Below are 23,885 nucleotides of genomic sequence, written 5' to 3' on the forward strand. Positions count from 1 at the left end.
CGAGCGCGCCAAACCACGTGCACGCGCCACACCGCGCGCATGCGCACACATACACATATACACACCACACACACAACATACACACATACACACACACACCACACACATACATACACAACACACACACCACACAACACAACGTCTACAACACACACACACCACACACACACCACACACACAAAACCACACACACATCACACACACAACATACATATGCAACACACATGCACACATATACATACACACCACCTGTAAACACGCACCACGCCACACACACCACACACATAGCACAACATATGCACATGCGTATGTACACACCACATATACACACCACCCAGACACACATACCACACACACACACCACACATACATTTACACATACATACACAACACACACACCACACACCACAACGTCTACACCACACACACAAACACCACACCACACACACACCCCATGCCACACACATACACTCTAGCACATACACACCACACACATATATACCACACACCACACACACTCCACAGCACACGATGCCCCTCCCAGCTCCTCAGTTTTTCCAGAGAGGCCCACACCACTCCCGTCCTCCCACCACGCCAGGGCCCAGGACTTCAGAGCTGCTGACCTGGAGGGACATTGAGTTTTGAACCCTGGAACTTTTTTATTAAATGCAAAACATCTAACCCCTTGATGAGCTCCAAGCACAGAACCGCCCAGGGAAGACCCCAGGGGACTCAGAACTGTCGTGAAAATCACCTCCCCACTCCTGTTTCACAGGGGCCAAGAGAGGAGAAATGATGTGTCCCAAATCACCAGCAAGGCAGCAGCCAGGCTCCTGGCCTTCCCGTCCCACCCCACAAGGAGCAGGCGGGTGGTGTCACCCACCGCAGGTACCAGGGCTCCCGCATTCCAGGCACTGGGCTTGGCACTTTCTCCTTGGCCCTCCGAGCCCAAGGTCACACAGCTGGTGAATGCCGGCACCCAACACTGCCCGCCAGGCAGCTCCCTGCTTGAAAGGAAGAAGGCCAAGGGCAGGCTGGGGCGCAAGTGCTGTTTATCAGATCAGAGGGGGCTCGGGTTATGCTGATTCAGCTGAAGTCTGGCCCAGAGGACAGGCTGCTGACTGACCACGGATGATGAGGGCACCCGGGGCAGGCAGGCCACTGGCTGGGTCCACCCCTGCCTCCCACCTCCCCTGACTGCATAATGGCTGCTTGCTGTGACCAGAGACGGGCACAAGGTGGCGCCCTGGCCGAGGGTGGACCGTCACCCCTCCAGGTGGCGGGGTCTCAGAAAGGAGCCCAGGAAGTTCCCAGCGCTTCCACCCAGTGCCTGCCTCCTACCTGCCCCTCCCTCGGGCCTGTTCCAGGGACTTCCCTGGGCTCCTGGCACGAGAAGTGACGTGGAGACTAGAACCAGCTCTCCCGGCTCCTTCCAGACTTTTTGTAAGCTGCCACCTGCTCCTCAGACCCAGACGCCCAACCAAACACATTTCTCTGAGCCTCTACCGTGTGCCGGGCACGGTGCTGGGACCCGAAACTCCTGCTGTCCCCCTGAGCCCTCCTAGCCGTCCTGCATGGAGGAACCAGAACGACCCCACTGTACAGATGAGAAAACGGAGGCTCCGACAGAAGGTATAAACTGCCCCACGGTACCCGGCCTAGAGGGGGCCAAAGCGGGGTTTAGCATGGGGCAGCTGACCACGGAGGCGGCTATCTTGGCCCCACACTGTGCTGCTGCCCCCAACGGGGCCCCCAAAGGGCTAGTCTGCCTAGGGCCACGTGAATCCATCCTCTGCTAGGAAGTCTGGGGTGGGATTGAGGAGCAGCAGGGATCTCTGAGCCCCAGTCCCAGGACCTTCAGGCTGCCCGTGGCCGAGCTGTAGCATTCCTGGAGGGGCTGGGGCTTAAGGGGCACTCAGGACCAGAGTCAAACCGCACCACACATTGTGAGTCACCTCCTGGCTGTGTGACCTCTGACCAGTTGCTTAAACCCCTCTGGACCTAGATTGCCCCTTGTAAAAAAAAAAAAAAAAAAAAAAAAAAAAAAGCGAACACTAATACCCACCCTGCAGGGTTGTCGATAGGATAAAATGCCTGGCATGGCCTGGCTGAGAGTGAAGACCCCCTAGCCCCCCATAACCCGTGGGCATTGCCCACAGTGTGTGACCCAGGGCGCTGACATGTAAGGGGCGCTCCTTCCCAGCCCAGCCCACCCTGGGCCCAGCATCACCTCGGGCCGGGCACGGCAGGCTGGCGTTCTCTCCGGCCACTCTCTCCAGCAGGCCGCTGGTCTCATAGGCCTCCCAGTGCGGCGGCTCTGGGGGGAGACAACATGGCCATACTTACACCCAGGGCCAGTGGAGAACCCAGCCGGGCATAAGGCCCTCAGCCTCTGGGCCCCTGATGCTGACCCACCTCCCAGCGGGTGGTCCACAGAGAAGCCACCAGGCCACACAGACCCCAGGGGCTTGGGAGGTGGAGTCTGGCACCGTCCTGCCCTTCACTCCCCTCCAGCTGCAGCTGCCCCGGTTTGTTTTAATTTCGAAATAGTGAGGGGCACCTGGGTGGCTCAGCTGGTTGACTGATTCTTGATTTCGGCTCCGGTTGTGATCTCAGGATGGTGGGATTGAGCCCCACATCGGGCTCTGCACTCAGCACGGAGTCTGCTTGTCCCTCTCCCTCTGCTCCTCCCACCTCCCTCTCTTAAATAAATAAAATCTCTATTTATTTTTTAAAAGATTTTATTTATTTATATGAGAGAGAGAGAGAGAGAAAGAGCACAAGCAGAGGCAGAGGGAGAAGCAGACTCCCTGCTGAGCTGGGAGCCCGATACGGGGCTCGATCCCAGGACCCTGAGATCATGACCTGAGCCAAAGGCAGACGCTTCACCATCTGAGGCACCCAGGCGTCCCATAAATAAAATCTTTTAAAAAGCCAAATTCATAATAGTGCAAACGAGGGACCACTGATCCAGACCTCTCCGGGCACCAGGGTACTTCACACACATTCTCTCACTGACTCCTCGCATATTATTGGGCCCATTTTCCAAGGGAGAATACTGAGGGTTACAGAGTGGAACTGACTGGCTTACAGTTGTCCAGCTGGAAGTGGACTAGAAGCTGAACCACGGTCAGGGCCCCTGCTCTTTGATCATGACCTCATGGAACCTTCCGTCCACACCAGAGGGCAGGGTACCCATGAGGCTCCCCCACACGGGACAGCCCCACGGCCTCAGGAGACTGGAGGCTGGGAGGAAGGCAGGGGTCACGCATCTCAGAAGCCCAGGCTGCTGTCGGGGGAGGTGGGGAGGGGTGAGTTCTGGGGTTCAGGGGAGACTCACCCAGCACCCGGAGCTCCAGCTCCCAGGTATCCACGCCGGCACTGTTGGAGGCCTCGCAGCGGTACAGCCCGGCGTCAGAGGTTTGGATGGCGGAGAAATGGACAGAGCCCTCGGGCCCCCCACCCTGCAGGGCCGCCCCGTCCTTGGACCAGTTCAGCTGGGGCTCCGGGGTGCCCTCGGCCACACAGTTCAGGTCCAGAATCTCTCCTGCCAGCACCTTCAGGACCCGCGGGCCTGGCTGTACCTGAGGGGGCACTGACAGGGCCCCGGGGAGGGATGTCAGGTCACGGGGTCCCAGGTGGGGGTCGCAGAGCCCAGACCCACAGAGATGACCCGCCTGCCCTCCCTTCTGGATATCACCAACCAGAAGAAATCACCGTGGGGGGGGGGGCTAAGGCTGTCAGGAAAGAACAGCAGGACACCCCACGTGGACCCCCCCCAAAGTGAACAAAATCTGGCCTTTCACCTGAACACACGTGCTCTCACCACAAAATCGCTCCTCAGTGCTCGGCTGCTTTCTCCCCCCATCCACCTCCCCTATCCACCCCCCAACCCCCTCCTCCCCTCCCCCCACACCTCCACGTCCTCCCTCCCCTGGGCTGGGGAAGATGTAGGTACTCGTTTCTACCACATTTACATCTCCTCCATCGCATTCGGTCTTTCCTACAGGCAGGTGATACCGTGCCCATTTTGCAGATGAAGAAACTGAGGCTCGGAAGGGTTATGTGATTGACCAGAGTCACCCACTCCCTCAGCTGATAGGAGCTGGAGCCTGCCCAGCTCTGTTGGCCCAGGTCCCCCAGGGCCTCGATGTCCAGGAGCGCGAGCGTGCGCACGCCCCGCCCACCCCCACGCCAGCTGAAAACAATAACAGCTTTCCCTGTGCTGAGTGCCACTGTGCTCCCTCCCCTTCCGACAACCATGGGATGGGCATTACTGTGGCCCCCGATTCACGGAGGAGGAAACCAAGGCTCAGAGAGGCCAAGCGGCTGGCCAAGGTCACACAGCCGGTCAGCAGTGGAGGCAGGATTAAAATCCAGTCCTCCCAACTCTGAGGCCCTACTTGTCACCTCCCCCCCCCCCGCCACGTCTCTCAGATGCTCATGCAAACCCACAGCAAAACTTTGACCCCCCCGCCGAGCCTCAGCCCGCCCACCCGGGAAATGGGATGCTAGCTTAGATCAGGGGTCGCTTTTTCTGTAAAAGGCAAGAGAGTAAATCTTTCAGGCTTCCCAGGCCAGATGGTCTGTCTCTCAGCTACTCAACCAGCCACCGTGGCATGAAAGCAGCCACAGACCACATGCAAAGGAGCGTGTGAGGCCGTGCTCCAAGAAAGCTGGTTTTACGGACACCGAAATCTGAATCTCGTGTAATTTTCACATGTCGCAAAATATTATTTGGGGTTTTTCCCAATTAAAAATGTGGACACCGTTCTTCACTGGTGGGCCATATGAAACCAGGAAATGGGTCAGATGGGGTCCGAGGGCCAGAGCTGGCTGACTGCTGTCTTCAGTACTTCCCTGGAGCTTTGGGAGATGACAAGCTCCCTGTCTTTTTGGTGGAGCGACTCTACGGCTAGCTTCTGTGGGTGGGACCCAGACACCCAGGGGAATGTCCCTTCATGGGTCCCCCTCCTGACTTCTAAGTCCCCGCCGCCCTAGGCCTGCCCTGGGCCTTGTCCTCTGTTCTCAGGGCATCCCAACCAAAGGTACGGGGGAAGGGAGAAAGGGAATGAGGAGAGACACAGGGACTGGAGGGAGGTAGGATGCAGAGGTGAGGGGAGGAGACACTGGAGGGCTCCCATGAAGAGGTGACAGAGCCCAGCCTGCAGAAGGGGAAGGGCATGGAGAAGGCCTAAGAAACACAGAGGGAAGGATAGGGCCATGGGTGAGACCCAGGCCACCAGCACGGGCCTACCTTGCACCTGGAGGACGTAGCGCCGAGAGGCGGACCCTGCAGGGTTACTGGCTATGCATCTGTAGGGACCACTGTCACCCACCTGGGCCTGCGCCAGACGCAGGGAGCCTGACGGGAGGAGGCGATGCCTGCAGGAGTGAGGGGCACTGGTGAGACCACAAACAACCCCATCCCCGCTGGAAGGACCTCAAGACCCAACTTGAACCAGCCACCTCCCCCAGGAAGCCTTCCCCCAGGAAGCCTGTGTCTACCGCCCACCCACCCTTCAGTCCTCTCCCTGCCCCGCCTCCACTTCCGGGCCTGGGCCAGGTCCCACCCAACTGGTCTAAGACATAAAGAGCACTGGACTACGAATCCACAGTGTGGGGTCGGGTCCATACTCCAAACTCTTCCTCGCTAGGTAAAACAAATCCCTTCCCCTCTTGGGGCCTCTGTTTCCTTATCTGGAAAATGGACATACTAAGAAGGCCTGTGTCTGGGGCTGGTGAACAGATTCCGCGTGGAATCTTGGTCACTCCCCCTCATCTACTGCACGCCCTATCCTCAGGCAGGGGATGAGGCCCCCTTTGCTTGCCCTTCCCACGGCTTCCAGGGAGAAGCTGCCAGCCCAGAGGCCCTCTTCGGCTAAGTGCCAGGGCCGGCCAGACTCGGAATCCGGTGCTGTTTGGGGCTCTGTTGTCCAGCACTGGGCTCGGCCCTCTGGAGGAAGCCGTGGAGGCCACCCATCATTGCCCTCCCCAATCTGGCCCACCTTGCTAAAGTCACCCGGCCCCCATCCCAAACGGATCGGGGACCCCCGGCCAGACTCCTGCAGCTGGGCTGGACCCTAAGGGGCCCCTGCAGACATGATGTCACCAGCCCATATGTGCTGGCTCCGTGAAGCCCCTGTCCCCATAAATCGAGGAGGACAGCTGCAGCCCTGGCCCCAGCTGGCCCCAACAGCAAGTGGCCAGCACGGGGGCGGGGGACCCCAAAGGCCAGCCCCCCAGGCTGTGCTCCTAGTATATAGCTCGGCTTTAGAGCCCCACAGGTCTGGGCCCCCCTCCCCTTTCTGCTGAGCCTTGGTTTCCTCCTCTGAACATGGAAGTGACAATAGTCCCCCTCTCCCAGGCAACTGCGAGCAAAGTGCCGGGCATGCGCTACTCGAACAGGTCAACATCGCCAGCAACGGACTCTCTATGCAACTCGGGCTACTACTTTTGCCCTGCTGGGCCTCTGTCTCCCCAACTGTAAGGTGGGGTAATAAGCCCCCTGGACAGCAGTCACCTCCCACGGAGCACCCAGCAGCCACTTCGTGCAAGTTCTCTGAGGACAGCTGTAAGCGACACGCTGGGTGGTGGCCTCAGAGCCCTGGGACCGGGCCAGAACACCAGGGTCCAACCTTGTTCGGCCACACACTTGCTGTGTGAGGTTGATCTAGACATTTAACCTCTCTGTGCCTCCGTTGTCTCATTCCGGAAACTGAAGACAATAGTAGCGCTTAACCCTCACAGGGTCATTGAAAGAATGGAATGGCTTAATGCACGGCACGGTGCCCAGAGCAGAAAGGTACTCAGCGAAGGACAGCTGTTACCATGGTGATGACAGCGCATGTGCAAACAATATGCGATACAGTTTTGCATTGTTTAAAACATTCATATAAATGGCTTCACATGTATGTGTGTAGGTCTAAGTCATTCATCTTTCACTGCTGTATACTATTCCCCCGCGTGATCATAACACAATTCATGAACTTGTTCCTTTTTGGTGGACACTTAAATATTTAGATTTTTTTTCTTCCCTCCCTTCCTCCCTCCCCTCTCTCTCTCTCTTCCACCACCAGAGCTCTGCACATTCCGCTCTATGTGTCCTGCAGGCACGGGGGCAGGACTCCTGGGCCACGGCTCATACACTGTCAGCTCTCAGCGGCACCGACTGCCTCCCAGTGCCTTGCAGGGCTCAGCTTCTCATCAGGATCTCCTGGCTTTGTGTGAAACATGCAGATCCCCAGCCCCACCCTGAGACTCTGATGCGGGGTGGGGCAGGAGTGGGCGTTTTACCAAGGCCCTAGGTGGCTCTGAGGCAGGTGGTCAGGGAACCATCCCTTGGGACCACCGCCCAGGGACATGAGGAAGTGCCCCGACCTGGGGAGCAGCATGGCAGAGCAGATGGGAGCAAGGCTTTGGCAGCAAGTGGCCCCGCGTGAAGCAGCTGTCTGCTTCTTTCAGGCTGACCTAGGGTCAAGGACTCCATCTCCCTAAGACTGTGTCGTCATGTGGAGTCACAGTTGCTGGTGAACGTGAAGTGACATGAAGCCTCTGTGTCTGGGGCATAGTGAGTGTTCAGTCAACAACCACAGTGTCTGGGTTCTCATCGCCAGTCTCCAATCAGCTGGGCTGCCCTGAGCGCGTCGCTTAATCTTTCCAAGGGAGGAAAAACACCGCCTAGATCCTGATTCGTCCCAGTGACAGGGGAATGCCCACCACCCCCGCCCCCCCCCCCCCAGCCCATGGCACCACTTCCCTGGCTTGGTTTTTCTTATCTACAGTGGTTGTTTTTTTAATTAAATAATGTTGACATCCACCAACCAAATCATTTTGAGGCTGGAGCATACACTCACTCACACTGGGGGCAGGGACACGGTTCCCTCCCTCCCAGGGCCTCGCTGCAAACCTCGGCTGGCAAAATGGCGACAGCGTGGCTCAGGGGAAAGAGGTCTGGGATGGGGACTGGAGTTCAGGATCCGAGGTCTGGTTCTGCTACAGACATGCTGTGCAATCTCAGGCAGCCAGGCGATGTCTCTGAACCCTGATTTCTTCATATCTGAAGAGGCAGCTCTGGATTCCTTTATTCAGAAGTTGCCTTCTAGTTCTGAGAACTTTAGAGCCACAGAGCCCCTTGCTCTCTCTCTCCCTCAACAAGACCTTTAAAGGATAGGAAGTAGAAGCTTCCAGAAAAAGATAATAAAAGAATTTTTCCAAAGTGGAAAATTCCCAACAGTGAAGGTAGGGAGCTTGTCTTTCTTAGGACCAGCCCCAGGTCATTTCCCAGAAAAGGAACTCAGCTTGCTTTATCACAAAGGAAAAATGGGATGAAGGGAGAATCCATCTTACAGATGGACAAGCCGACGCCTAGCAGAGGCCAAAGGACCCAGTGCCTGCCCCATGCAGCTGAGTCGCTGTCACTGACAAAATGGCCATATCACTGCCTTGCTTTAAAGCCCTCTGTGGCTGCCCACTCCTTGCTGCCCCAAACCCAAGCACAGTGTCCTGGGCTGTGTGGACCTACACGGACCAGTCCCCCACCCCCACCCCTGCTGGACCACCGTTCTTTTTAGAGGGACCAGGTTCATCTCACTTCCACCCCTTTGCACATGCTGTTCTTTCTACCCAGGGTACTCTTCCACCGCCTGCTCACCTGGATTACACCTCAACCTTCAATACTGACATCACCTCCTCCAGGAAGGCCTCCTGCCTTGATGCCTCAAGGCAGGTAGGTGCAGCCCATGGAATCCCACAGCTGCCTGTCCCAGCCCAGCACCCCCCCCCCCACTGGCTTGTGACCCAGCTCTCCCTCCCCTTTCTCAGAGGCTCCGCAGGTCTGGCAGCTGCAGCCTGGGGGTGGGGGCCGGGGAGAGGTGGGAGGAAGTGGGGAGAACACCGCCACGACATTGTGTGACGTGATCAGCAGCAGCCCTTCCATTGTGCTGTGAGCGGCCAGATGGCTCCCCGAAGCACCCAGATGAGAACAGGGGAATTTCCTGTTTATGACATGCACTGGGCCCAAGTCGTCCCTGTTGGCTGCAGCTGCAAGGTTCACAGAGACACATGGATTGGGGGTCGGATCTGAGAGGGGCCCACCTACTCTGCCGGGTCCCTCTGGCTCTTGGAGCTTCAAGGGGGGACCTACCTGCCCAGAGAGACCAAAGGGCACCTGATAGAAAGTGCTCAGAATCAAACCAAGAGCCGGGCTACACCGTCAGCCGCATTCCCAGCACACACCTGGGCGGCGGCCTCCCTCAGGGTCACCCGTCCAGCGCCCTCTCATTCTCTGTGGCTCAGGGAAGCCGCCCCTACTGCCCCGGGCGATGCCCTGCGTCTGGTTACAGGATCTGGGAGCCATTATGACATTCATCACACTTGTGGTCCCTTGTTGATACTGATGCTTCCGCAAGTCGAGGGGCCAGGTTCCTGCCCTGTCCCCAGCCCTTAACGCAGGCCCTGGCCCACAGTAGGTGCTCAATAAATACACGATGGTGAATCCCAGCTGTCCACGTGCACACACTCCCTTCCCCACCTTCGTTCACACCGTGTCCCCCCCAGCCTGGTCTCCAGGGCACTCTCCTGCCCTCCAGACCCCCTCCAAGGCAGCACATGCTCCCGCTCCTCCGCGAAGCCCTCCCTGACGCGTGCCCTGCTCTGACCTGCACGGAGCCCAGTTCAGCCAGCTGCTCATTCATTCACTCACTCGACAAAGAGCCTGGGGGTCAGGGTAGGCCGGCTGCCGCAGGGGTAGAGCAAATGCTCCCGTCCTCGGGCTGCTCAGAGGCCACGTGGCTTGTTTACACCCCGTCCCTCTGGCCGTGTCCCCTGTTGTTCCTCCTGCTGCCCCCGTTTCTAAAGGGCCCTTTGCCGCTCTTCCGAGCTCACTGCATGAGCGCAGAGCCTTCGGGAGGAGGACCGGTGGCTGTCCAACGAACAGGACCCCTCACAGTCGCCCGCCAGAGGCCTGGTCCTCACCCACGTTTGCCCGCCACATGCCCAGGTGGGTCCTGCGTCTGCTGGGACTCAGGTGAGGCTCTAGTTGGCCCGCACCTTCACCCACCGATGGCCGCTCTGACCCTCATCTCCTTGCTGGGGTCACACCACAGAACCTTGTAAGGAGGCCCCAGCTGGAAAAACCAGTCTGGAGAATTTAGGAAGCGGGGCCTGATACCCACGAAAGGGCCAAACACGACCTAGGTGAGAGCGGGAGAACGTGCCATCCCCGTGAGTCCGAGGAACAGCCCAGCCAGTCCAACACAGGGCCGTCAATGATTGAGCGCCTCCTGTGTGCCACGTAGGCCTCAGCGGCTACGATGCACGCTCTCCCCCGAAACTCCCAACGGCCGGACCCGCAAGGCAGACAGAGCCTACCAGGAGCACCCTCTCCCGCAGAGGACAAAACTGAGACAAGACAGAGAGGCGAGGCCACCCAGCCGGCCAGGGCAGAACGCGGACTTGACTTTTGGACGCTGCGACCATGCTCCCAACCACCGAGGTGCTCCAAGTGTTTGGTTCTGAAGTTCATTGCCCTTGACTGTTTTCCAGAAAGAGAGCTGCTGGCCATAGGCTAATGAGCCCCCAGCTCAGAGCTGCTAGGCCAGGAAGCAGTGCGAGCCGTGACCATCCACCAAGGGGAAGACCCCACGGGGGGCCATGGACAGTCGCTTTTCTCCGGGACCACCAGGACCCAGCTGCAGCCCCGACTCTCCACTCAGGGCAATCCCTGGGATGCTCCCTCCACTCGTTGTCCCCTCCCTGCCAGCTCCCCCCCCCCACCCCCGGATACGTCTGGATTGGCCGTGTGGGACCCTGGCCCACTGCCCCCGGGAGCTGGAACCCGAGCCAGGAGCACTCACAGCTGTCCCAGCTACACCTCGGAGCCACAAACAAACACTGTTGCCTGGAAACCCCGCCTCGCCCCAGCATCCCGGGGCTGAATCATGGGACCAGAGCCACTAAGAGTTCTCTGGCCACCATCATCTGCCCAACCCTTTCATTTCTCAGACAGGAAGACTGAGGCCTAGAGAGGGGACGGGTCTCGCTCAAATTCGCTCAAAGAGTTGGAGACCAGACTGGGACGGGACCCCCAGGTCTTTTGCCGCCCGGTGTCACACACAGCCAGAGCCTGGTGTCTCTCCGAGAGCCTTTTCTCGTGGCTGTTGCCGTGGCCCCTGGGCACACGGGCTTGCTCGTGAACACTGCTGACAGCAGGTCCGAATCACGACTCGGCTTTTCACAAGCAACAGGCGCGCGGGGTAGGAAGCACCGGATGAACATTCCCACCCCCGGACTCAGTTGTTTGCTTTGGGGGCAATACCCCAAGGAAATGACCCAGAAGATAAGGAGAAGCATTTGTGGGAAGACGTTCCAACAGCCCATTGATCACCACTGAGAACTGGCAATGCAGCGCATGCCCCAAACAGAAGAGCCGCTTAGCAACCATGAGAGCCGAGCGCCCTGGAATGTTATTTTGCCCTTTCAATGAACAGCAAGTGACACGGGCCAGAATGAATCAAGAAAATGGGTAAATGGGGGAAAAAAATACCCACGATGAGAGGCAGAAAAGAAGGTACACTAAGCTGGATTCTATCAAAGCATCTGTGTGCACAGATGGGAGGGGGGTGTGGACGCAGGTGGATGGTTTCGAGTTTAATGACACTCAAGCTCCTAGTTGTCTTTCCTTTGGGACTCATTGACTCGGAGGACAGAGGAGCCCAGTATATTCTCTAGACCCTCCAGAGAGAGCAGGGCCCTGCCTGACCTCGACCCAGAAGCCTGATGTATATATGTCAACATGTCCTCCCATCTGCGTGCAGGTCCCTGTGTGTCCGTGTTCGTGTCTGCATGTGTGTCTGTGTCTGTGCTTGTTTGTATGCATGTGTGTGTGTCCATGTCTGTTCATGTCTCTGTGTGTACATGCGTGTTAGGACCCAGCCCCGGGAGTGGGAAGGTCAGGATCCCAGTCTCTCCACCCCGTGTGCTTCCATTTCCCTCTCCGTGCACGGGGCAAGGCACCGCGCACCCCAGCCACCTCCAGGAGGGCTGGCACCTATGCCCACATGGAAATCCGGGAGGCCTCAGGGACTCGCCCACATCGTGCTTCTCAACCTGACCGCACCACAGAGTTGCCAGGGAATTCTGAAGACACACCGGCGCTGGACCTCTGCTGGCAACCCTCACGGCAGCCAAGGCCGAGAGCCCCCCGCCAACGTCACCCAGCGTCAGGAAAGACAGGCCCGGGCAACCAGGGAGCAGACAGTAGCCTCTCATCCCTGAGGGCAGAGGAAGGGGCCACCGCAGACGAGGCGGCGCTGGATCCCGGAGGACCGTGAACACCTACGACTCAAGAGACTACGTCTGCAAGCTTCCAGAATGGCAGCTTTGATGGAAGCTGAGCCTTGGGACCCCCGGAGAAGGAAGAGCGGAAGGGCCGCAGCAGAGAAGAAGCAGACAGACGGCAGCTCCATCCCGCCCAGCACTGCCACGCTCCGCTCGGTGCGTATTTCCAGGAGGGTTTTAAATCCTCATTTTCTGGCTGGATGGCTGTGTGACTAAGGGCAGCTGTGTGTCTGTGAAAAAACTGAGCTCCGTTCTGTGCGGGGAAGCTGTCAGCGCCGCAGGGAGGCCCAGGGAACCACGGGGACCCGGAGCCTGTGAACGACGTTCAAAAGCAATCGAAGTCAGTGAGGTGACTCACCATCGCCGGCAACAGAAATGGACCCCAAAGGTCCATCAGCAGGTAGATGGACAGCCAAAAGGTGGTCCTTCCACACAAGGGAGCATTATTCAGCCACAAGATGGAATGAAGTCCTAAGCCCAGGACATGAGGCACCTCCGCTACACTACACTGAGTGAAAGCGAGCAGACACAAAAAGCCACATAGCATATGATTCCGTTTCTACGAAACATCCGGAAGAGATAACTCCGAAACCAGAAAGCAGACGAGGGCTTGCCAGGGGTTAGAGTGGGTGAGGGGCAGGCATGGGAGCGGCTGCCCACGAGTATGGGGTTGGCAGGCGGTGGGGGGGGAGGGATGCTGGAAAATGCTGGAAATATCCTAAAAGTAGTCGTGGTGATGGTTGCCCAACTCCGAATATACCAAAACCCAGAATTGTCCCACATGTAGACTGTATCTCACTAAAGCTCGTCTATCCAAAAAAGTAGGTAAGAATAAGATAACAGGTGTGATCATTTTTTAAAAGCCAGAAATGGGGGCGCCTGGGTGGCACAGCGGTTAAGTGTCTGCCTTCGGCTCAGGGCGTGATCCCAGCGTTATGGGATCGAGCCCCACATCAGGCTCCTCTGCTGGGAGCCTGCCTTCTTCCTCTCCCACTCCCCCTGCTTGTGTTCCCTCTCTCGCTGGCTGTCTCTATCTCTGTCGAATAAATAAATAAAAAATCTTTAAAAAAAAATAAAATAAAATAAAAAAATAAAAGCCAGAAATGATGCCTTAATTTGTGAACAGTGGCGGCAAAAACGTGACATCAGAGGAAGCGATTTTCCCCCACTTGACCACATACTAAGCGCCGTGCTTCCCCCCACCGCCCCGTACCTCATGAACGTTATTTAAACAACGTCCACTTTACAGGTGGAGAAACAGGCTGGGGGGGCCAGTGGCCACCTGAGGCCACACGACCAACGTACCACCAGCTGGGATTTCGCGCTAAGATGAACTCCACGTCCTCCGCTCCTTACCCAGCCCCGCCCCCCAGCCTATTTTCCTCCTCATTTAGATAAACTCCCAGAATCTCATAAATCTCAAGAGAAAGCTGGAAGCCAGCGAGAAGTGGAGAGGGCAAGGGAGAAGGAACAGAACTCAGGATTGCAAAAGCAGCTCCCGCAAATTTATGGCTCCCGGCTGATCTATTAACACATCACAACAAGGAGGGGTGAACGAATGGGTACTGTGGTTCTTCGTTTCAGTAACAGGCCATAAATAAACAAGCGCCGGGCTGGCCACCGCCCACCAGGGAGCTGGCAGCAGGCTTTTGCGAAGCGATGGAGGCTTCCCTGGTCTCCCAGCCCCGCGATGTGCAGTTGAGAGACACCAACAGCGCATGGGGGCGGAGGCACCCCAGACCCAGCCCAGGCACAGGACCCCAGCCGCCTTCAGGGGTGCGGGCTTCGAGGTTTGGAAGGGCTCACCAAACAGATGTGCTGAGACGCACAGACGCACGTGTGGGCGTTGGGGGGGTGGAGGCTTGAGACCTCCTGGGTCTGGAACTTCTCAAAGACCTTGCCAGAACTGATGTCACTGGCCAGAGCACCCCCCACACACCAACACCCCCTCCTCCCACCGCCCTGGGCCCAAAAGGCAAGGGCCCCAGGAGTTTCGAGGCTGTCTTGTCTGGAACCACCATCTCCAACACCCCAGCCTGGGGGGTATGGCCTCCCTCTCTGATGGCTGGAGAGAAGCTGAGTCAGAAAGCCCAGCCGCCAGACACCTGGTCCGCCGGGCAGGCGAGGACACAGAACGCGACACAGTCAGGACGCCGTCCCAACTGTGCTGTGCCTCTTTTCTAGCTGGGTGGCTGCAAGCAGTGCTCCGCACCTCGCTGAGCCTCAGTGGGCCCAGATGGAAGAGCTGCCGCGTTTCTGCCGGCAGCACCCAGCGGCCGGGGCCGAAGCACTGGGTGCGCGTGACTTCAGAGGGGTCTCTCGCTTTCTCTTAGAGGGGTCTCTGCTCCCTTGGAGGTCCCCTGAGAGGCTTCAGGGGCCCGTGGACTAAAGTGCTATGTGTGGGGGCACCTGGGTGGCTCTGCCGGTGAAGCATCTGACTCCGGCTCAGGTCATGATCTTGGGGTCCTGGGATCAAGTACCGCATCGGGCTCCCTGCTCAGTGGGGAGCCTGCTTCCCCCTCTGCCTCTGCCCCTCCCTCTGCTCCTGCTCTCTCTCTCTCAAAAAACAAAAAACAAAAAACCCAAAAGCCGAAACCCTACAAGGTCCTAAAATGCCCTACATGGGCTGTCCGTCCTCCCCTTGTCCCCACCATCCCCCCACTCCCTTCCATTCTCTCCACATCATTCTGCTTGTCCCTCTGCCCCTCCCCCTACTCGTGCTCTCTTTCAAATGAATAAAATCTTTAAAAAAAAGAAGAAGAAGAAGAAGAAGTGCTATGTGTGAAGTTGACTACACATCCCCCTGGGAGTGGAGTGTCCACAGGGTCTCACACACTGGCTGGGTCACTGGCCACCTTGAGGCCCGTTTCCTCAAACCCCAAGCTCTGACCATGTCCAGGCCGGAGGGGCACGCGGTCGGGGTTACCTGTCGGTAACGGATGGCACAGGGCGGAAGTCCTTGGTCCAGGTGACCAGTGGGGCTGGGGAGCCCTGGGCCTCGCAGTCCAGGGTCACCTCGTCACCAGCCTTGGCCGTGACTCTCAGAGGCTCGTCTGCATCACGTGAGCTGTTCACTTGGATCCTGGGCTCAGCTGTTGGTAGAAGCCCGCAGCAACTGTGAGCTGGACAGGAAGCCACTGCACGGGGGCCCAAGGAGACCAGGATGGCTCCCCCAAGCAGCAGAGAGGATACTGCCACCCTGGGAGGTGCAGAAAGTGGGCGGGCTCTGCTATCAGGGGAGAGCGCAGGTTTGGGGGTGGGCTCAGATCCAGTGGTTTCCCCCTAGTCCCGGCCCCCACCTCTCCGCCACCACCCTCCCTCTGGAAGCTCGGCTTGCTCTGACGACCCTGACATGGTCCCTCCTGCTCCAGTGTCTGCAGCCCTCTAGCTTCTCCTCATCCTGCCTTCTCTTCCCCGGGGACATTCCAGCAGGTTCTGTCCTCATCTTCTCTGTCTCCCTTCTCCCCCAGGATCATCCCAGTTATTCTGAGGATATCAACGACCAGATATGCACAATGTCCTTCTGGCCTTCTCAAACCCTGACTGGGGGTTTATAACAACCCATGCCTGTCACGTCTTTCTCATCTCAAGCTCAAGGCTCCTAATGACAGAGATTACCCCGCACCCCTCCAGCTTTATCTCCCGCCCCACGTTCCTAGCCAGGTGCTCATACACAGACAGCACCGGTAGGTGTCTAAGCAACAATTAAGCTAGCCAGCTGGTGACATCAAGACCCCATGTAGCCCTCAGGCATTCCCTTGCACGTTAGACAGAAAATCTCCCCTTTGAGAAAAAAAAATTTTTTTTGCAACATGAGAATATTGGCTATAGGAGTATATATAGAAAAACTTGTCTGTGCATTTGCTCATTCATTATTCCAGGCAGTTCCTGAGAACCCAGCTCTGTGTGAATGCTGGGAAGCAGCAGCAAAGGGGACAGATCCTGCCCCTGTCCTCACAGCATTAGGGCCCAAGGGAACACTAGTCCAAACAGCTCAGTACACGATTCGTCATTTAATCATACCTGCAAAGGGTGTTACACAGGGGATATTCTAGAGAGCTTACAGCAAAATGACTTGACTCAGTCTGAGGAGTCAGAGAGCCTATATTTGACCAATGGGAGAAGTCAGCTGGGCCAAGAGGGGGTAGGGAATTCCAAACAGAAGGAACTGTTTCCTTCTGAGGCAGGATGCACCACTTAAGAAATCCAAAGGAGGGGTCTGGGGCACAGAGGGTCAGGGAGAGAGGCAGGCAAAGGGCTGCCAAGGTGGGAGGGGTCCGGTGTGTAGGGCCTGTGGTTTTCCAAGTCTCCTTAAAGTGATGGCCTGCCTGCCATCCACTTACAAAGGCCCGAGTTGGAACCCCTTTTAGAGTATGCCCACACTACTACGGGCAGTGGCTGGGGGAAGACAGCTTTAGTCTGTGTGCCTTTCAGATGGGAAGAATTTAGAGGCAGGGTTGACAAAGGACAAGGGAGATGCAGGTAAGGTCAGATTGCCCATGACCCTGCCTCCGTGCCTGCCAAACCCCTCTCCCGGGACAGGGGTGGCTGTCACTCACTGTTGACAGAGAGCCTCATCTCCTGGCTTGAGAAGCCCACAGCATTGGTGGCCGTGCAGACATAGGTCCCGGCATCCTGGGGCGATGGCCGGGTGATGACCAGGGTGCCATCCTTGCTCACATTGTAGTGGGGACCCCTGGAGGTCAGGACATTGGTTTCCTACGGTAGAGTCACAGGTGACATCAGCAAAGCCCACCTTCCATGGCGATTTGCATCATTCCCCTCCCCATGATGCGCTGGGCCCACCTCTCTGGTTACCCTCATGCTTACAGGGTCTTCCTACCTTGGTCCAAGTGATGGTGGGGGTGGGGACCCCGGAGGCCACACAGGGGAGAGAGGCCGGAACCCCTTCATTGGTGACATGGTGGGTGGCGGTGGGCTGGATCCTAGGTGGCACTTTCAAAAACAAACCAATTTTATAAACCAAGGCTCAGAGCAGCATTATCCACAGTAGCCAAAAGGTGGAAACAACCCAAGTATCCACCAATGGCTTGATGGATAAACAAAATATGGTGTGTACATGTAAAACAGTATTCAGCTGTAAAAGGACTCAAAGCCTGGTAACGTATTATAACAAGGATGCACCTTGAACACAAAATACTAAGTGAAATCAGCCAGACGCTATAGGATCCCACTCACATGCGGTCCCTAGAATAGGCAAATTCAGAGACGGAAGGGAGAATGCTGGTTGCCGGGGGCTGGGGGAGGGGAAACGGGGACCTAGTGTTCAATGGGGACAGAGCTTCACTTTAGGAGGATGAGAAAGTTCCGGAGCTGGACGGTGGTGGTTGTATAACAGAGTGAACGTGCTTCATGCCCCTGAACCGTAGGCTTTAAAACGGGTAAAACGGTAAGTTTTATGTTATGTGTATTTGACCACAATTAAAAACAAACAACAACGATTTCCACGAAAGAATACAAGTGGCATAGACAGCACTGACAGCCACGTTTATAGATTCATGCCCCAGCCGGAGGGCAGCCCGTGCCTGGGAACCAGCTGTGCCATTTCTTTGCTCCGGGACTTCGGATAAACCACTTAATCTTTTGGTACCCATACTCCTTCATCAGCAAAAAAGCTCCTTAACCCCAACTCCCTTCCTACTCTCCAGGGATGGACAGATGAGAAAGGGCAGCAGAGTGTTCACAGAACACAGTGAACTTGAAAACAAGTGCCAAATCCATTCTGGGCACCATCCAGATCTGCGGGGGAGGAGAAACCGGGTGTGGACAAGCCGGGAGAAGCCAAGGGCTCTGCCAGTAACGCTGAGACCCGTTAGGGAGGAAAATGCCCGTCTGGATTCGCTCAGGTGGCCAAAGCCCGCAAGTCGATTAGACCTGTCGAATGGAAATGAAGTGAGCCAAGAACCGGCAACGGCCCCACACAGGAGGCTGTGCCGCGCGGGGCAAGAGGTAGCCTTTGCTGATCCTGGGATCTTGCTGAGTGACATGCCTCTCTGAGCCGTCACTTCAGAACGGGGAGTCCTTTAAACCCCGCATCCTGAGTCGTTATGAAATTTAAGTGAAACACACACAGAACCTCGCAGAGGTCCGGCACGTGGGGCATGTCCAGCATTTGGTCACGTTCTTAACTGAGTTATGAGGAGGAGAGACTGCATTCTAGACCCCACCTCCTTCTGAACTTTGGTTTTCCTCTAGAATATGGGTAACAACGTTCTTCCGGCTCATCCTCGGGGGTTTTATGAAACAAATGAAAAAAAAAAATAGGGGACGTTAACATCCTTGCTAAATGACAAAATATAACCAAACTCAAAACTTCTTGTCTTATATTAAAAAGAACGGTGGTAGCTAGTCACGTGGGTGAAGGGAACAGGGGCTCTCCAACGCTGTCGGGGGGGGGGTGCGTAATTGGGTAAAATACACAAGAAGCCCTAAAAATGTGCGGTTTCTATCAGTCAAAACTCAATTCTACATGAATGGGTTTATCCTAAGGAAAGAATGGCGCATGTGGGCAAAGGTGGTCCCCAGTGTATCCACGCTGGGGAGCAGCCCAACAAAAGGGGGCAGGTGAGATGCTCATGGCTCATCCAAACAGACGACGCGTCGTCTGAAACCGAGCCTTCTGAGTATTTATTCACAGAAAATATTCAGAATCACTTGTCAAGGGAAATACCCAGGTTGTAAGACAGTAATACGGTGTGGTCCCAGTTTGGTTTTTAAATATTTCTGGGTATGTATATATAAAGAATTTATACATATTCGGATAGAAACGTAGATAAAGAATTTACATGGAATTTATATAGTGTCTATATTATGTAAAAATTATTACATACAAGGTGAATAAAGTTATATACAATTTATGTTACACATAACTCATTACATATATAGTGTGTATATATGCACACGTGTATGACGTGTGAAAGATCACACCAAAATGTAAAATTATCTGGTTCTCCTTAGCTTTTGGCATTGTGGGAGTATTATCTTTTATCTATCTCACCTCAAAGTTTCCTACAGTGAAAATGCACTATTTGTGCAATGTTTTTAAACAAAAGTACTGAAGATCAAGTTCTCCCCATGCACCTTCCCCCTCCCATCATGCCCCACGCCCCAACCCCACCCCCCACTCTGGGACTCACCCTGGACAACCAGCTCCACAGCCCTGTGTTGAGAGCCGGCCGTGTTGGTGACCACACAGCTATACTTCCCTGCATCCTCTTGCAGCGCCTGGTCAAGGTGGAGGCTGCCATCCGCTCGGACGGAATGCCGGCTGCCAGCTGGGAGCTGGGGAGGGTGAGGAAGCCCCAGTTTGAACTGCGGCCCTACGCAGAGCCAGCGGAGAGAGAGCGCTCTGGAAACCGCACTGCCCACCGGGCCAGTGGGGAGCAGGCTGGACTGAGAGGTCTGGAGAACCCCCTCGCCTTCGCGGAGACTCCTCCACCCCACAAGCCCTCAGGGCTAGGTGGCCTTGACCCCACTCTCCCACGGCCAGCTGGACCAGGGCAAGCTGTCTGACCCCAGTGGGCCGATGAGAGCCTGTCCCACGAGTGCAGGGTTGGGGGCAGAGCCTTTACTGAGCAGGGGCTGGGGCTCCAGGGCCCTTCCACCCCGAGGCTACAGAGAGGAGGGACAAACTCCTGGGGAGAGAACAGGGCCACACGGAGTAGAACAGAGGTATGGCCACATCAGATATGGCCCCAGAGAGAGAAGAAGAGATAGTGGCTCCTGGTGGCTGCCCAGATGTGTCCCCACGGGGACCAGGGTGGAGCAGGGAGCACTGGCCCAGAATGGGGCCTGGAGTAAACCCTGTAAAGATGTCTAGTCAGCCTGTCTTTGGTGAAGGGTCCTTTTAAGAACCTTTCCACCAGGGGCGCCTGGGTGGCACAGCGGTTAAGCGTCTGCCTTCGGCTCAGGGCGTGATCCCGGCGTTGTGGGATCGAGCCCCACATCAGGCTCCTCCGCTATGAGCCTGCTTCTTCCTCTCCCACTCCCCCTGCTTGTGTTCCGTCTCTCGCTGGCTGTCTCTATCTCTGTTGAATAAATAAATAAAATCTTTAAAAAAAAAAAATAAAGAACCTTTCCATCAGGCCTGAGCCTTCTTCGGCCTCCTTGGCCCTGTCCAGTGAGCCCGGCCTCACGCCCTGCTCTCAGGTTCTAGAAGCTGCTCTGGCAGCACCTCGAGACCAGGCCTGTTGGGGCTGAGCCAGCTTGAGGGGGTTTCTGCTCGTGGCACTCAGCGGCCCAACAGGCACCGGTCCACCCAGCGTTCCTCCTGAGCTAAAACAGACTCCGTATCTCCAGCCACTCCCTGTCCTGGCCTCGACGAGGCCCAGGGCCGCTCCTTCCGCCCTTGCCCATCCGATCCTACTCAGGAAGGCTCCTCACCGCTGCAGCCCACACCCTGGGGCAGGGGCCTCCTCGGGCTCACGGCTAATCACACAGGCTGCAGAGTGAGTCACCAGCATGATCAGGGTCTGGGAACAGGACATGCACCAGGGTCTGGGACCAGGACAGCAGGAACAGAAAGACAGCCACACGGTCACTACCTCCCTAGGTGTCCAGTATCTGCCCATCTGTTGCAGTGAGAGCACTTCTCTATGGCCCGAGAGAGCACAAGGACCCCAGGATGTCTGAGGACAAGGCACAGGAATTGAGGAAAGGGGGGGCGGCAAAGAAGGAGTGACCATGAGAGGAGAAATGAAAGAAAATAAAACCAAATCAGTGTGAGTGGAGAAAGCAGCCACTGTGTGCCCAGCTATAGTCAGGGCAGGTACGAACGGGCCATGTCTCTGCCCTGGAACTGTCAGAATGGGGGGGGGGGATGAAAGTATTGTCTCTGTGCCCCCCCAACTTTCTGCTCTCCAGCCTCAGCACTAATGGAGCGTAAGGTCCTCCTGCTGCTCTCCAGCGGGGACCAGCAGCCACACGATCCTTGGCAGGACTTGAGAGGGCGACAGACGCTATCAATGCATTTATCAGAGAAATTTCTGGAAAGAGGCAGGAAAGAGAGGGAGGAAGGAAGAGCACATTCCAAAACAAGTGAACAGCCAAGCGGAGGCCAAGGGGGGAACATGACAGACCCTCCAGCCCCAGACACCATTGCCACTGCACCCAAAGAGTCAGCACTCACGGGCAGGCCGGCCTTGAGCCAGCGCCTCTCCGGGAAGGGTCTCCCAGCCAGGATGGTGCAGGGCAGGGACACCGGCTGCCTCTCCAGCACCCGGACAGTGGAGGCGCTGCTGGCGATCTGCGGCGGGACTGTGGGGACAGGAGATGGCATGGGTCACACAAATTCCTGTGGGTGGTCATCTGTGGGACAGAAGCCCCTCTGCCCCCCTCGCCTCCCCAGGGAACCAGTAGAAGCATCAGGATAGGGGATCCTCAAGGGTCCAAGGGCACACTTTCTGGGGCACACTGCCCAGGAAGCAGGGATCCAGATGCTTCTCTTGGAGAACCTGGCACGGACACATCTGTCCCAGAAGGTGGGCGGCCACAGCGGGGACCTCCCTGGGAGGGGCCCAACCTCCCCACCAAACCCTCCTCCCCTAGATCCACCAGCGAACCGTGTCCGGTCACGACGAGCCGGGCCTCTGCCCGGACCTTCCCAAACACATTTTGAGCTTCACAGACATACAGGGCCTGGTCTTCGGGGACCACACCTGAGGGGCAGAAAGAGGCAGGCCTGACTGCCTGGACACGCCACCACTCCAGCCCCCAAGGTGCAGGCAGCCGTCAGCGCAGCCCGGCCCTGCAGAGGTGAGGTAGGAGGGCTGGGGGAAGCAGCCAGGCCTTGGAAGAGCCGGAAGGAAAGGCCTCAGCGCTCCTCTGAAGAATGGGGAGCGTTTATGAATCCCTGTGCCTTGTGGCGGGATGGGGTGGGGTCTCTGATGCAAACACGGTGCCCGGCATCCGTCCCGACACAGAGCACACGGTTGTAGTAGTGATGACGGTGGCCATGATAATGGCAATGGTTAACACACGTAACACTTGACACGTGTCAGGAACTGTGCTGGTGCTTTATGTGTATTACCCACACAGCAACCCCTCCGGGAGGCCTGTCATAAACCCAGGTGGGAGGTTTGGTCCTTATCATTACTGCCTCGGGTTCAGAGTAGTGGAACCACGTGACCAGGGTCAGCCAGCCAAAATACGACCCTGCATCGACCTTACCTGCGGTCAACGCCAGGGGTCAAGGCTCTGCCCCGAGCCACCCGGCCTGGGGGCTGAGAATATCAGAAGCTACCCTGTCTCCCCTGCCCACCCTCCCCTAGTCCCAGTGTCTTACTTTCAAAGAACAGCACTCCCGAATCGGGCTGCCTAGTCCTGCTGCCCCGCCCAGGCCCCAGTGGCTGGCCATCTCCACGGCGCCAGGTAACCATCGGGGGTGGGCGGCCCATGGCCCGGCACGCCAGGAGGGCACTCCTCCCCAGCTCCACAGTGACGTCCCGGGGCAGCTCCATCAGCTGGGGCGCATCTGCAGGGAGATGCCCAGTCAGCCATGCCTGGTGGCTGAACCCCCGGGCCCCCAGAGGACTGTTCTGCCGCCCGCCTCCCCTCCCATTGCTGGGAAGTTCCATTTCTCCCAGCCTCACCCTCCTGAACCTGGGGCTGACTCATATCCAGGGCTCCAGGGCCAACCTGAGCTTGGCTTGGTCCAGCCCTGGAGAGCTCTTGGGGATGAGGCAGAGGGAGCAGCCTTTGGCGGGACGGAGCTGCCGCCACGCCTCATACCCTCGCATGGGGTCACGGGGGCCTTGCTGGGCCTCGCCGTGCAGAGGGGCAAAAGGCCTGCTCCTGGCAGTGACACTACCTGGGAAGCCCACCTCTGAGGGGTGGCAAGTCAAGCTCCAGCCACAGGAGCCCAGCTACCTTGGAGACCCTCCCCTCTCTTGCCCTCCTCCTTCTTCCTCTGGCAGGTGCCCTGAACTTGGGCCACCATTTCCTGACCCCCAAAGAGCTGAATCTGTGGAGAGAGGAATGGTCATCTTCACTCTCCTCACCACATCTCTGTTTGCTAATATTTTTGCAAGGAGTATATAAGACTCCACCACAAAATGGAAACATGCTTACTATAAATAGGTGACCTTACACTGGACGGTCCAAATGGGACACCAGAGCATGAAAAGGGCCGTATTAATCATGGCACCAGGACAAGAGTCCCAAACAAGGATCGCCCTGCTCACGGGAGTCAAACAAAACTCCAATAATACACAAGAATACATTTCCCCCAATTTCTGCTCCACACACCCCAAATTTCACGCCCTTCCCCAGGGTCAGCTCTGTTAACAGTTTGTAGTGTTTCTTCTAAACTTTTTTCTAAGCGTCGTCTTATATTTATAATCAGGAGAAAACAAGTTGTTTCCCAAAACAGAAGTTCACGATCCTTTCTGCCCTTCAGCAGGCCAGGAGTTGGCCCAATTCCAGATGGGTTCAGGCCCTGTCCCCGCAGCTTATGGGCATGGTTTTCAGAGCCCTGTCCCCAGACCTATGACCAGGAAGGTCCCTAGCCTTTTTTTAACCCGTGGCAG

At 56.8% G+C, this 23,885-nt stretch overlaps 1 protein-coding gene across 6 annotated transcripts in view; it reads right to left on the bottom strand.

Annotated features, from left to right (window-relative positions):
- The window catches only part of HMCN2 (hemicentin 2), a 150,184-nt gene that overhangs the window by 77,595 nt on the left and 48,704 nt on the right, over positions 1-23,885 (bottom strand). For all 6 annotated transcript variants that reach the window (XM_087869269.1, XM_087869268.1, XM_087869270.1 and 3 more), the window contains exons 16-25: positions 22,643-22,831; positions 21,921-22,016; positions 21,488-21,615; positions 19,497-19,641; positions 17,183-17,295; positions 16,899-17,058; positions 15,266-15,431; positions 5,258-5,385; positions 3,341-3,595; positions 2,231-2,317 (exon numbers count right to left, since the gene is read on the bottom strand). In XM_087869269.1, the coding sequence (XP_087725395.1) occupies positions 2,231-2,317; positions 3,341-3,595; positions 5,258-5,385; positions 15,266-15,431; positions 16,899-17,058; positions 17,183-17,295; positions 19,497-19,641; positions 21,488-21,615; positions 21,921-22,016; positions 22,643-22,831 (1,467 nt within the window). The remainder of the gene's footprint in view (positions 1-2,230; positions 2,318-3,340; positions 3,596-5,257; positions 5,386-15,265; positions 15,432-16,898; positions 17,059-17,182; positions 17,296-19,496; positions 19,642-21,487; positions 21,616-21,920; positions 22,017-22,642; positions 22,832-23,885) is intronic.

This window comes from Ursus americanus, chromosome 18 (assembly GCF_024610735.1).
Source record: "Ursus americanus isolate L20-20 chromosome 18, mUrsAme1.1.p, whole genome shotgun sequence".
NCBI classification, from domain to species: Eukaryota; Metazoa; Chordata; class Mammalia; order Carnivora; family Ursidae; genus Ursus; species Ursus americanus.